Source organism: Sus scrofa, chromosome 13, assembly GCF_054392235.1.
Source record: "Sus scrofa isolate SSC_HxYL_T2T_F1_AM1 chromosome 13, Sscrofa_HxYL_maternal_Yorkshire_Landrace_v2.0, whole genome shotgun sequence".
Taxonomy (NCBI): Eukaryota; Metazoa; Chordata; class Mammalia; order Artiodactyla; family Suidae; genus Sus; species Sus scrofa.
The window spans coordinates 218,372,066-218,385,922 of record NC_139395.1 but is presented as its reverse complement, the minus strand read 5'-3'; the positions used below and the strand labels follow the sequence as shown (position 1 = coordinate 218,385,922).

Sequence of the window (13,857 nt, the reverse complement as noted above, 5' to 3'; positions counted from 1 at the left end):
TACAAGTTGGGGGTCAAGTTCAGTCATGCTGGACATGCTGTAGAGCATGACGGCCCCCACCCACCCTGTTTTCATCCAGCCTGATCCGTACTTCCTGGGTCGAGGGCTCTCCCAGCCAGGGCCCAGGGTACTCAAGGTCTGGCCTTGACACAACCACAGACCTCGTCACTGGCCTTCTCGGCGGCGGCCTAGAGCCTGACCTCTGCTTTCCCCTTTGCCGTGTGCTCAAAAGCCCACTCCGAGACCCTCAAATATGTAACCATAGCGCCTCCTAAACTGTTCCCAGTGGGAACATTCAAACCTTTGCTGTAAAGCAGCTCATCCGTTATGATTTGACAGATACCGTGAACATGGTCAGGTCTACACTGGTCATGGTCAAACTCAAAATGCACTTGCTTCATCCCCAGAAAGCGGCCTCTGGCCAGCTGTTTCCATCACAGGCAGAACTGCCTGTCCCACCCCCTAGACCCAACACACTAGCCCACGTCTCAGATGATGTGCCCACACTTGCGCCAAAAGCTTGGGGTTAGGACTCCATGACATTGGCCATTAAGTGCCTTTCTCGCTCCAGGACGAGGACCATATATATATATTTTTTTTTTTCTTTTTGTCTTTTGAGGGCCGCACCCACAGCATATGGAGGTTCCCAGGCTAGGGGTCTGATCAGAGCTACAGCTGCTGACCCACACCACAGCTCATGGCAATGCCAGAGCCTTAACCCACTGAGCGAGGCCAGGGATTGAACCCACAACCTCATGAATTCCCATCGTGGCTCAGCGGTTAATGAACCCGACTAGGGTCCATATTTTTTTAGACTCTAGAATCCAGTTTCAATCTCTCTTTCTCAGAATATAGGTATACTAATACATAAACACATACACACACATATATTTACATGCACAGATGCACATACATACATACCATACAGGTGCACACACATGTGCGGCAGTGGCAGGGCACACAGACCTGGGCTCCGTCTCACCACTTACTAGCTCTGAGCCCACTGACAAGTGACATCACTAAGCATCAGTTGGTTCATCTTTAAAATGGGATAATAATACAATGAAGTTACCCATAATTTGACATACCCAAATTCAGTTATAAAAGCTTGGTGTAATATTTTTTAGATGCTTTTTGTTCAGGAGTCTATTTTGACTCCTGAACAAAACTATCTAGTTTAGAACATAAATTAGTTAATTTAGGGCCCAGCCACAAGTAACAGAGGAAAAATTGGCTGTGCTGAATTTATTGAAAGATGAAATACTCCTATGAATCCTCTAAGCAGTGTAATGGCTTTTCAAGGGTTTTTTGGTTTTTTTAAATATAAGAGCTCTTGGAGTTTTCTTGTGGCACAGCTGGTTAAGGACCTGGCACTGTCACTGCAGCAGCTCAGGGCACCTGCAGCAGGTGTGAGTTCCATCCCTGGCCCAGGAACTTCCATATGCTGCAGGCCCAGCCAATAAATAAATAAACATATGAGATCTTATATATATAATTGGGCTCTAATTTTATGCTCTAAATGCCTCATAACACTGTGATGAAAGGACTGCATCTGATAATCTACACAAAGCATTTTGTTCAATGCTTAACGTATGGCAAACTCTTAGTAAATGTTATCTATTATTACAGTTTGTTTTTTGTTTTTTGTTTTGTCTTTTTGCCTTTTCTAGGGCCATTTCCCTCAGCATATGGAGGTTCCCAGGCTAGGGGTCTAATCCGAGCTGTAGCCACCGTCCTATGCCAGAGCCATAGCAACTCGGGATCCAAGCTGCATCTGTGACCTACACCACAGCTCATGGCAACGCTGGATCCTTAACCCACTGAGCGAGGCCAGGGATCAAACCTGCAACCTCATGGCTCCTAGTCGGATTTGTTAACCACTGCGCCATGATGGGAACTCCTATTATTACGGTTTTTAATATAATTTTTATAATAGAAAGATGTACAGGTTTTAAGTCAGAGAAGACCTGATTTTCAGTTCATCCTATGTCACTCTGGTTATATGACCTTAGACAAATGACTTAAAATCTCCAGCTGTGAAAGAGGCGGATCCTGCCCTTAAAAGGGCTGTATTAAATGAGACACCCACATATAAAGGACCTCACCTCACACGTGGCTCTTCAATAAACCTTAGTTCCTTCCGCCTCTAGCTTGCACGTGTGCACGTGTACGTGCACAGAGGGTGGGAGGGCTGGCACAGGTATTACACATACGGGCGTTGTTTACGTGTTTACATATCTATGTACACATCACAAGTGACAACCTGGGTTATCTGCTCACACAGGCCAGAAGGAAATCTCAGCTGAAAAAAAGCACCACTGGAATGGACCCTTTTCAAATTCTCAACTCAGTGTGGCTGCCCTCAGAAGAGGCACCATGGCTCACCGCCTGCTCTCAGCGAGGCTGCATAAAATTAAGGAGCTGAAAAATGAATTAGCTGATATACATCGCAAGCTGGAAGCCACCGTCCTAGAAAACCAATTTCTGAAACAACTTCAGCTTAAGCACTTGAAAGCTATAGGAAAATATGAGCATTCACAAAATAACCTACCTCAAATTATGATTAAACATCAGAACGAAGTAAAAAATTTAAAGCAGCTCCTTAGAAAATCCCAGGGAAAGGAAAGAACTGTGTCTAGGAAACTTCGAGAAACAGACATTGAGCTGCTGAAGACTAAAGATGCCTTGCAGTTCCTGCAGAAGCTTTCTGAAGACAAAAATCTTGCAGAGAGGGGAGAACTTACTCAAAGATTGTCTGTTGTCACAGCAAAAATGGAGGCAAATGACAAAAAAATACAGGTCTGTATTTCAGAGGCCTAGAAATGTTAAGTTTCCAAAATTAATTTTTTTTAATTTTTTGTTTTTTTAGGGCCCCACCCACAGCATATGTTGGTTCCCAAGGGTCAAATGGGAACTACAGCTGCCAGCCTACACCACAGCCACAGCAACACAGGATCCAAGCTGCGTCTGCGGCCTACACCACAACTCGCACAGCTCGCAGCAACACTAGATCCTTAACCCACCAAGCAAGGCCAGGGATCGAACCTGCGTCCTCATGGTTCCTAGTTGGAGTCGTTTCCGCTGAGCCTTGACGGGAACTCCCTATGTTTCCAAAATTGATAGGGAGAGGAAACGCAGCATCGCTGGCTGTGAAGTAAAGGGCGGAGCGCAGGAGCCGTGAGGCCTGATGCGGAGGGCGGTGTGCGGAGAGACACAGAAGCAGCGTGTTCTTGTGGGGTCAGCTAGAGCCCTGCTGTGGCTGTTCCCCAACCAACCTGGGGTCCACTTGTCCTCGCCCAGGAAAGCCAGTCCTGACAGGGGTCACGGTGAAGGGAAGGAGAGCGTTTTGCAGGTGCCGAGCAGGGAGCCCGGTAGTTGGCGCTCCAGAAGCCCGAAGTCCCCCACGGCCTTCAAGGAAAGGTTTTTAAAGACCAAGGGAGGGAGGGGCGTTGCAGGGCGCGTAATCAGCTCGTGGACGTTTTTCTGATTGGTTGTTGGTGAGGTCATGGGGCGTCAGCAGCATCAGCTTTCTGGCGGCAACCTGTCCGGCCTACAGGTGTGTGGGCAGCAGGCCCTGCACGTCTCCCACCTGGTGGGGCTTCAGCATCTGCCCAACAGCTCAGCGGACACGGCTCAGAGTCCCACAGACAGCCTTGGAGGAGGAACTCAAGGTCCTTGACTTTGCGTAATGGCTAAACTAGTATTATTTTGTCTTGCCTGGCTGTTTTCCTTTCTGGCTCCACTGTCTCATGTCTCAGATTCAATGTCCTCTTTGAAATTCAAGGAAGGCCTAGGAAGCGGAAGCTTTTCTACAGACCAGAGGCAGGCAGAGGGCATGGAGTTGGGGGTCGGGGAGTGGGGGTCTGTGCCAGGAAGGCCCCATACTGTCTTGCCCAGTTACAGCTGGGCCCATTTATCTGGAAATGACTTTTCTAAGCCAGTGCAGCTATGGGGTCAAGAGGTGTACGTTCACCTGCTGAAGGGGGTTGTCTGTGCTGAGGCTGTGGGAAGCTCTGAGAACCCACCAAACTCTGCTCCAAAATGCTATGAAAAGGCCGCTTCCCTGAACTGCAAGGTGCAGCTCCACAGCCCCTCTCCTGTCCCCTCCCTTGCCTGTCTGTCCAGTCATTACCACAGAGGCATTTTGGGTGTTTTGTTTATTTGTTTTTGTCTTTTCAGGGCCGCACCCGCACATATGGAGGTTCCCAGACTAGGGGAGGAATCTTGGAGCTGTAGCCGCCAGCCTACGCCACAGCCACAGCCATGCTGGATCCGAGCCACATCTGTACCTACACCACAGCTCACGGCAACACCAGATCCTTAACCTACTGAGCAAGGCCAGGGATCAAACCTGTGTCCTCATGGAGACTAGTCAGATTTGTTTCCGCTGAGCCACGATGGGAATTCCTGGTGTTTTGGAAATAGAAATTTTTCCCAGATCATAGTCCTGGGAACAGACAGGGGAAAGGAATTTAAAAAAACTGAAGAATAGGTTGATACCTTCAAGGGCTCATGGGTGTCAAAGCTTTGGGGATTAGGTTACAGGGGAAGATTTCTAGACTGAGAATTCTATTTTATATGAGATGGTTTTTGGTCTCTGTGGACAGAAACAGAAATGGAATTAATTTACTCTTTAATTCCTTAATGGTGAGAGGCAAGTGGTGTCCTCTATGAATTTGAAATGAAAAGAAAATATCAAGTTCATTTCATCCACTTTTTTTATCTCAGTTATTTCTTCCTTGGTAAAATCCTCCTCTGTTTTCAAGGAGAATTTTCTTGTGTAAAATGGCAAGGTGAGCTGCAGACAACAATGAGCAACCCGGTTTCTCCTTCCTGTGAAGAGTGCACCAAATTCTCTTGCTTGGTCTTTCAGGAGAAAATGGACCCATTTTAGCACATGTCTGTCCTGTGAAAGTGTATTTGCATCTCATCTACATAATTCTACATATACATGTTTAAGTAGTTCATGGGGTGTTGTTTTGTTTTGTTTTGTCTTCTCTAGGGCCGAACCCAAAGCATGTGGAGGTTCCCAGGCTAGGGGTCTAATCGGAGCTACAGCTGCCAGCCTACACCACAGCCACAGCAATACTGGATCCGAGCCGCGTCTGTGACCTACACCACAGCTCACAGCAATGCCGGATCCTTAACCCACTGAGCAAGGCCAGGGATCGAACCCGCAACCTCATGGTTCCTAGTTGGCTTCGTTAACCACTGAGCCACGACAGGAACTCCAGGTATTCCTTTTAATATTAGTTTTTTAGGAAGGGGGACTTTTAGCATATTTCCATCCTATGAGCTTACCATATTCCCCACTTTTCCTTAATGAGAAAGTATTAATATTGCAGTGGGGGAAACCACACTTTATGGGAAGAAAAGGAAAGAAAAGGCTTTTGGCCAAGCTCCTGTCAAAGTCCGCATCGAACAGGTCTCAATAAAAAAAGTTCCCATTTCAGAGAGAAGGTGAATATGCAACAGTGAGTCCTCTGTATTTGGGACTGCTTACTGTGCTGAATCCCTCGTTTCACTGTCTTATAATCCATCCACGTGGATGTGCACCTCTGAGCCCCTGCCATCACTTTCCGACCAGTTACCCAAGAATCACAGTCCACCGTGGTCTGCACTGATGCTGCTTAACATTTTTAGGGCCTCACCTGCGGCGTATGGAAGTTCCTGGGCTAGGGGTTGAATGGGAGCTGCAGCTGCCAGCCTACACCACAGCCACAGCAACACCAGATCCTTAACCCACTGAGTGAGGCCAGGGATCGAATCCACATCCTCACGGACACCATGTCAGGTTCTTAACCTGCTGAGCCAAAATGAGAACGCTGACTTTTAAAAGTATACCATGCCAAGTTAGCAGAATACTTCGTTTCACCAGAACTGCTTAGGTTTAGTTTTTAAAATATAACATTGATTATATTTATTGATTTTCAGAATCTGTTAAAAAAAAATCTGTATCAAATTCCAGAGTGTGGAGTGCCCGTCGTGGCTCAGCGCAAACAAATCTGATTACTATCCATGGGGACTCTAGTTCAATCCCTGGCTTTGCTCAGTGGGTTAAGGATCTGGTGTTGCCATGAGCTGTGGCGTAGTTTGCAAACGCAGCTCAGATCTGGCATTGCTGTGGCTGTGGTATAAGTCAGCAGCTGCAGCTCTGATTCAACCCCTAGCCTGGAAACCTCCATATGCCGCAGATTCGGCCCTAAAAAGACAAGAAGAGGGAAAAAAAAATTCCAGAATATGAAAAGCAGTAGGCTGGAAACATTATGCTTATTCTCTAGAGTTGGGATCTGGGATTTTTTTTGGCTTTTTGTGTATGTGCAGTAATATTTAGTTCTATTATGTGACCTGTAGACAAGCCATCCACTAAAATGGTATTAAAATTTTGCACTTTTCATAAATGTAATTAATTCCATTACAGTTGAATTTTTTTTATAATACTACATCAGTTACAAAGAGTTGAAATATATATTATTTTCAGAGCTTGGAGAAACAACTGAAACTGAAAAATAAAGCCTTTACTCGGCAGTTGGCCTCTGAGAACCAGAAGACTTTAGAAGCTCAAGCAGCTACAAAGACTCTGCAAACAGAAGTAAAGCACCTTCTACAAAAACTTAAGGTATGTCTTTTAAAGCAAAATGTTACAAAATCTGTCAAATTCTGCTTCCCAAAATATCAGAGCTCTTTATGCCTAATCAATCTTTACTTACCTTCAAGGCTATCTTTTTTGGAGTTCCCATTGTGGCTCAGCCAGTTAAGAACCCAACATAGTGTCTGTGAGGACACAGGTTCGATCCCTGGCCTCGCTCAGTGGGTTAAGGATCCAGCATTGCCACAAGCTTCAGCGCAGGTTGCAGATGCCGCTCAGATCCTGTGCTGCTGTGGCTGTGGTGTCGGCCTGAAGCTGCAGCTTCTATTGGAGCCCTAGCCTGAGACCTTCTATATGCCACAGGTGCAGACCCAAAAAGAAAAAAAAGAAAAAAGAGTATCTTTCTCACATTTTCTCCCTACCACCATATGAACAGATAGAGGATCTGAAATTATTAGAATGAGTTAATAGCCTGGTGAATAGGTACTATAAACAGAAAAATTAAAACTCTAGTCTATTCGTTCACAAGACTTCTTGTGATTTTTTTACCTCATCGCATGAAGTAATATTATTGTATTCTGTTAACACTTTACTGCAACCCAAAATAAGTTTTTAATTAAAAAACTAACTTTTAAAAAATATTTAGAGTAATTTCAGTAGCCCACAAATTCTTTTTTTTTTTTTTTTCTTTTTAGGGCTCCACCTGTGGCATATGGAAGTTCCCAGGCTAGGAGCCCAATCAGAGCTACAGCTGCCAGCCTACACCGCAGCCACAGCGACTCAGGATCTGAGCTGTGTCTGCGACCTACACCACAGCTCATGGCAATGCCGGATCCTTTAACCCAATGAGCAAGGGCAGGGACCGAACCCTCAACCTCATGGTTGGACTTGTTACCGCTGAGTCACAACAGAAATTTCCTTTTCAAATTTTTTTTAATGAAGTATAGTTGATTTAGAGTATTGTATTAGTTTCAGGTGTACAGCAAAGTGACTCAGTTATATTTTTTCAGGCTATTTTCCATTATAATTATTGCAAGAGGTTGAATATTGTTCGCTGTGTTTATAGCAAATCTTTGTGGATCATCTACTTTATACATATACATAAATTCGTTTTAAAGTCGCCCCTGCAGAAGTACTTACGAAACTGTCTTAAAGTGTGCCCTCACTTGGAGGGTATTATATGCTAAATGAAATAAGTCAGATACTGTGTAATATCACTTATATGTGGAATCTGAAAAATACAGCAAAGCAGTGAATGTGACAAAAAAGAAGCAGCCTCACAGAAGACAACCTAGTGGTTACCAATGGGGCGAGGAGCACGAAATACAGGGGTGGGGAAATAAGAGATTCAAACTATTAGGTATAAAATAAGCTGTAAGGATATGTTGTACACCACTGAGAATATAGCCCATATCTTACGATAACTATAAATGGAGGAGAAGCTTTAAAAGTTGTGCATCAGGGAGTTCCCACTGCGGCTCAGTAGAAATGAATCTCATTAGCATCCATGAAGATGTGATTTCAATCCTTGGCCTCGCTCGGTGGGTTAAGGCTCTGGTATTGCCATGAGCCGAGGCGTAGGCTGGCCGCCACAGCTCCAATTCAGCCCCTAGCCTGGGAACTTCCATATGCTGCAGGTGCAGCTCTAAAAAGAAAAAAAAAAAAAAATGAAAAGCCTTCTCTAAAACTCCAGAGTAAAATAGAAAAAAAAAAAAAATATATGCCCACTCTGTACTTCGGGTGTTGGCACTTCACAGAGAGATGCCACTCCAGGCAGCTTAATACACATTGATTTCACCACATATGCCAAGTGAAATAACACTCTTGCTGGTGGTATTTGTGTGGTTATTTTGAGACTATTGTATGTATCTTATGGGATAAAGCCCATGATGAACTATTGAGAACTGGGATCTGGAGGATGGAAGAACATTCCAGAAGTAAGATAAGGTTAGGAGTTCCTACTGTGGTGCAATGGGATCAGCAGTGTCTCTGGAATGCTGGGACAAAAGTTTGATCCCTAGCTCTGCATAGTGGGTTAAGGATCCTGTGTTGCTGCTCAGATCTGTTCCCTGGCCCAGGAACTCCAACTGCCTCAGGATAGGCAAAAAAGAAGAAAAATAATAATAATAAGGTAAGGTTAAATAAAAATCCTGGAGTCCTGATTTCGAATCGAAGTGAAAGTACGAATTTATGATTCTTTTATCTTTTAAAATAAATACACATTTCCTGACCGCCTCACTAGCAATGAATATCCCTAGTGCCATATATGGCCCTCAAAATCCATAACCCACTGAAACGAACCAAAGCACCTTAAAAAATTCTAAGTCTTGGAGTTCCCGCCATGGCGCAGTGGTTAACGAATCCAACTAGGAACCATGAGGTTGCGGGTTCGGTCCCTGCCCTTGCTCAGTGGGTTGACGATCCAGCGTTGCCATGAGCTGTGGTATAGGTTGCAGATGCGGCTCAGATCCCGTGTTGCTGTGGCTCTGGCATAGGCTGGCAGCTACAGCTCGGATTCGACCCCTAGCCTGGGAACCTCCATATGCCGCGGGAGCGGCCCAAAGAAATGGCAAAAAGACCAAAAAAAAAAAAAAATTCTAAGTCTTGAGCATGAAATATACTACATGAACCTGGAATATACTGTCATAGAAAGACAAGGAAAGGCAAGAGTTCACGTCATGGCTCAGTGGTTAACAAACCTGACTAGTATCTGTGAGGACTCGAATTCGATCCTTGGCCTTACCCAATGAGTCAAGGATGCGGCGTTGCCATGACCTGTGGTATAGGTCACAGATGCGGCTCAGATCCTGCATTGCTGTGGCTGTGGCGGAGGCAGGCAGCTCCAGCTCCAACTCGACCCCTAGCCTGGAAACCTCTATATGCTGTGGGTATGGCCCTAAAAGACAAAAAAGAAAGAAAGAAAGAAAAGAAGAAAAGCAAGCAAACTATAAAGAATGAATATCAGAGACTCAGGAAACAAAAGTGGTTCTTACTGGCCAAAGCTGGGGCAATTTGAGGATCAATAAAAGTTAGCAATAAAAGTTTGTAACTCAAAACTTAGCAAATATACAGACATCAGAAAGTGCATAAGAATACCTAAAAAACAAAACAACTCAGTGAGGAGTCAGTCGCCTGTAGAGGATGCTGGGGAATCAGCACACTATTTCAAAAACTGGGAGTTCCCTGATAGCTCAATGGGTTAAAGATCCAGTGTGGTCACTGCCGTGGCTCCAGCCGCTGCTTTGGTGAGCGTTCACTCCCTGGCCCCGGAACTTCCGCATACTGCACACACGGCCAAAAAAACCAACCAGCCAACCAAAACTAGTAAACAAAGGAACAGAAACAGTTCCGTTTATCTTTCCTATGCTCAGTGTAACAGAATAGTTTGTGAGAAGGGAAGACGCCCTTGGTAAAGGCATTCCTGTCAATAAGGACGAGGCGATGATAGGGTGCGGCTCTCACGATTTTGGATCCCCTGATGGATTCGTGGGTTCGAGCGACGATCATCACAAAAGGGAAGCCACCTGACGCCTCGTGACACCCGACCGGCCTGCACACCTCCACCAAGGAGGGCTGCTGCCCCAAACCAGACCTAGATCAGACCAAACATTTAGGCCAATTCAAAATACACATGGGGGCAGGGGGGCCTGACAAGCAACACCTCAGGGATGTCCTCAGCGACATCAGACTGTGGCGAACTCTACAGCAGCAACGACCCCGTTGCCACAACAAATAAAGTGAAGGTGAAACAAACAAAAGAGATGAGGATGGGAACTTGTATGGTTCAAGGAGACTATGAGGAAGAACTCCGCAGCTGAAAAACAACCCCATTCAAAAGCGGACGAAGGACCTCAGGAAACATTTCTCCAAAGAAGATATGCACATGGCCAATAAGCACAGGAAGCGACGATCAAGTGGGGAATAAAAATCAAAGCCACCATGAAGATATAGCTACTACCCAAAAACACCCAGGAGTACTGTAAACCAGCCCTAAAGGAAAAAAATAAACATCCTTAAAAAAAAAAAAAAAAAAACAGGAGTGGAGTTCCCCTGGTGGCTCGTCAGGTTAAGAACCTGACCTAGTGTCTGTAAGGATTTGGGTTCAATCCCTGGCCCCGATCAGTGCATTAAGGATCCGACGTTGCCGTGAGCTGTGGTGTAGATCTCAAATGCAGCTTGGATCTGGCGTTGCTGTGGCTGTGGTGTAGACCAGCGGCTGCAGCTCTGATTCAGCCCCTTACCTGGGAACTTCCGTTTGCCGAGAGTACAGCCGTCAAGGAAAAACAAAAACAAAAAAGCACAAGTGTTGGCGAGGATGTGGAGAAAGTGGAATCCTCACGCACCGTTGGTGGGAATGTAAGACGCTGCGGCCAGGGTGGGAAACAGTATGGCAGGTCCTCAAAAAACTAAAACTGCCTCTGACCCAGCAGTTCCACTTCCGGGTACACCCCAAAGAGAAAGCAAGGCGTCAAAGAGCTATTGCACCCCCATATTCACTGCAGCATTATTCACAAGCGCCCAACGTGAACGTGTCCATCAGCAAGTGCAACAGAACCCGCCTTAAAAAGGAAGGATGGCGGGAGTTCCCGATGCCTCAAGTGCGGCCCTAAAAAGCAAAAAAAAAAAAAAAAAAAAGGAAGGATGGCACAACATTGTAAGCCAACTATATTGTATTTAAAAAATAATAAAATGGGAGTTCCCACAGCAGAAACAAATCCGACTAGGAACCATGAGGTTGCGGGTTCGATCCCTGGTCTCGCTCAGTGGGTTGGGGATCTGGCATTGCCGTGAGCTGTGGTGTAGGTCGAAGATGTGGCTCAGATCTGGCGTTGCTGTAGCTGTGGTGTAGGCCGGCAGCTACAGCTCTGATTAGGCCCCTAGGCTGGGGACCTCCATATGCCACAGGTGCAACCCTAGAAAGACAAAAGACAAAATAATAATAATAGTAAAAATAATAGTAAAAATTTTTAGAAAGGAAGGAAATTCGGTCACATGCTACACCATGGATGGACCTTCAGGACATTATGCTCAGTGAAATAAGCCAATCACCAAAAGACAAATACTGTATTATTCCTCCGATGTGAGATACTTGGAGTAGTCAGAAATCATCAAAATAGAGAGTATGGCGGTGGCTGCCCTCCCCAGGGGAGGGGAGGGCAGAATGGGGAGTTACTGTGTAACGGGGCAAAGTTGCAGTTTTACACGACGAAGAGAGCCATGGGGGTAGGACGGTGGTGACAGGTGCACAACAATATGAATGTGTTTAATACAGCTGAACTGTGCACTGAAACTGGTTAAAAGGGCAAATGTTTTGGTATATGTATTTTTACCACAATAAAAAAGAAAAAGCCCCAAGCCCACTGGGTCGTACCCTTTGGGAGGATGAATTGTGTGGTGTATGAATTCTAGCAATAAAGTTGTATTTAACAAAAAGACTAAGAGGAGTTCCCGTCGTGGCGCAGTGGAAACCAATCCGACTAAGAACCATGAGGTTTCGGGTTCAATCCCTGGCCTCGCTCACTGGGTTAAGGATCTGGCGTTGCTGTGAGCCGTGGTGTAGGTCACAGACGCGGCTCAGATCTGGCGCTGCTGTGGCCCTGGCATAGGCTGATGGCTACAGCTCCGATTAGACCCCAGGCCTGGGAACCTTCATATGCCACAGGCGCAGCTCTAAAAAGCCAAAAAAAAAAAAAAAGACTAAGAGGCATATTAATCAGTCTCAATGCTTTGAACCTGGTTTGAATCCTGATTCAAATAAATTTTTTAAAATCGTAGGACAGTTGGGGAAATGTGAAAAAAAAATGGATATTTAATCATGTCAAGGGATTATTTATTTCTTTATTTGGTAAATGGAATGTTGACACTGTGGTGAGGTTTTAAAAGGGATGCCCTGGAGTTCCTCTCGTGGCACAGCAAGTCAGCAGGTTAAGTGTCCAGCGTTGTCACTGCAGTGGCTCAGGTGGCTGCTGTGGCACAGGTTCATTCCCTGCCCCAGAAACTTCCACATGCCATGGGTGCAGCCAAAAAAAAAACAAAAACAAAATAAGAGATGCCCTTGTCTTATACATACTGAAATATTTACTATAATTAAATTATATAACATCTAGGGTTTGCCTTGAAATATTCCATGGCCGGGGAGTGGGTCCAGATGGGGGTAGGGTGTACGGAGGGAAGCATACAGAGCATCAGTTGTTCATTAGTGAAGCAAGTTCATTAATTCATGGGCCTTCTCTGTACTATTCCCTCTACTTCCCTGCATTTTTTTTTTCTTTTTTTTAGGGCCACACCTGAGGCATATGGAGGTTCCCAGGCTAGGGGTCGAATTGGAGCTGTAGCCACCGGCCTGTGCCACAGCCACAGCAACGCCAGATCCGAGGCGCTTCTGCGACCTACACACAGCTCACCGCAATGCCGGATCCTTAACCCACAGAGCAAGGCCAGGGATCGAACCCACAACCTCATGGCTCCTAGTCGGATTCGTTTCTGCTGCACCATAGTGGGAACTCCTACTTCTATGTATTTTTAATGTTTTGGGTTTTGCTTTTTAGGGCCGCCTTTGCAGCATATGGAAGTACTTGCCCAGGCTGGGGGTGAATGGGAGCTACAGCTGCCTGTGCAGGATCCTTAATCCGCTGAGCGAGGCCAGGGATGGAACCTGCATCCTCATGGATACTAGTTGGGCTCCTTACCACTGAGCCACAATGGAACTTACTTTAACGTTTTTATAATAAAAGTTTTTCAAAGTAAAAAATAAAAACTACATATTTTACGCATTTTAAAAAGTTGCAATAACTCAAGAAGATGAGCTAAATATATTTTTCATCCTTTCCTGCCAAAACCCTATGGAAATGACAGAAAATATATTTTTTAAATAATCCTCTACCCCCTTCCCCCCAAAGATACTATAATTGTACCAGAACTGCCAAAGAATCTCTGGAAGATAAAAGGTTTAAAGTTTTCTTGGATGGATGGAGTAACTAGACAGAGTCACAATCTAAATCACAGCACAGGAAAAAATTCCACGGATGTGAAAGGAATGGGGAGGGAAATCCCCTGCTGAGACCCGGGGGCGGGTGACCAGCAGGAGCAGAGCCTGGGGACAGCCATCCTCACGGCTGACTGAAGCAGCGATCCTCGTCTTCTTGGCAGCGCACTCCTCCTGCGAAGGGAGCTCTGAAAACGCCCTTGCCCCGGCCACGCCCACACCCAGGAAGTCAGAGCCCCCGGGGCTGGCACCAGACGTCAGCAGATTTACTGCAGCTGTGAGA

General features: G+C 45.6%; 1 protein-coding gene across 8 annotated transcripts in view; it reads left to right on the top strand.

Annotated features, from left to right (window-relative positions):
• LCA5L (lebercilin LCA5 like) overlaps window positions 1-13,857 on the top strand; it is a 54,865-nt gene that overhangs the window by 31,366 nt on the left and 9,642 nt on the right. For all 8 annotated transcript variants that reach the window (XM_084992154.1, XM_084992151.1, XM_005670355.4 and 5 more), the window contains 2 exons: window positions 2,285-2,799; window positions 6,482-6,619. In XM_084992154.1, the coding sequence (XP_084848280.1) occupies window positions 2,285-2,799; window positions 6,482-6,619 (653 nt within the window). The remainder of the gene's footprint in view (window positions 1-2,284; window positions 2,800-6,481; window positions 6,620-13,857) is intronic.